Source organism: Brassica oleracea, chromosome C9 (assembly GCF_000695525.1).
Source record: "Brassica oleracea var. oleracea cultivar TO1000 chromosome C9, BOL, whole genome shotgun sequence".
Taxonomy (NCBI): Eukaryota; Viridiplantae; Streptophyta; class Magnoliopsida; order Brassicales; family Brassicaceae; genus Brassica; species Brassica oleracea.
Window position 1 is genome coordinate 28,219,914 of NC_027756.1, and position 723 is coordinate 28,220,636.

Genomic DNA, 723 nt, shown 5'->3' on the forward strand with positions numbered 1-723 from the left:
GGTATACTCCTGGTTTGATGACTTCGACTATCTTGTATGGTCCTTCCCAGTTGGCTCAAAGCTTGCCGGCTTTCCACTTCTTAGTATTTTCGAAGACCTTTCTTAAAACAAGATTGTCCATTTCGAGGGGACGCGACTTAACCTTTTGGTTGTAGTAGCTCTCGATTTGATGCTGGAAATTTTGGATACGGAGCAGTGCTTGGTCGCGCTTTTCCTCGATGTCGTCGAGTGCGTCCAGCAGCGTGTCACGGTTGAGTTCGACGTTTTGTGGCATTCGTGATCGGCGCAAACTCGTCACATTCACTTCTGCGGGAGCCATTGCCTCGACGCCGTAGGCCATCGAGAAGGGTGTGGCCTTCGTCGCTCCGCAAGGAGTTGTTCTGTGGGACCACAGGACACCATCTAGTTCATCCGCCCAGCAACCCTTCTTTAAGTCGAGTCGTTTCTTCAGACCGTCGATGATGGTCTTGTTCGTCGACTCAGCTTGGCCATTACTCTGCGGGTTTCTCGGGATCGACATGTTGAGTCGAATGCGCCATCTGTCGCAGAATCCCTTGAAATTGCAGTCGGCGTTCATGGTTGGCCAGTAGAATCCCAGATTCTTTACTTTTAATGCAAGAGCTCGTCCGCCCGAGTGATTGCCTGCTGCTCCTTCATGTGTTTCGGCCATGACTAGTCTCGTTTCTTCGCCGGAGATACATTTGAGTAGCACCTTCGTCGCGG

At 51.3% G+C, this 723-nt stretch overlaps 1 protein-coding gene across 1 annotated transcript in view; it reads left to right on the top strand.

Moving 5' to 3' along the window:
- The window catches only part of LOC106314719, a 2,963-nt gene extending 2,683 nt beyond the window's left edge, over positions 1–280 (top strand). The window contains exon 4 of the mRNA XM_013752549.1: positions 197–280. Coding sequence (XP_013608003.1) covers positions 197–280 — 84 coding nt within the window. The remainder of the gene's footprint in view (positions 1–196) is intronic.
- The last annotated feature ends 443 nt before the right edge of the window (positions 281–723 follow it).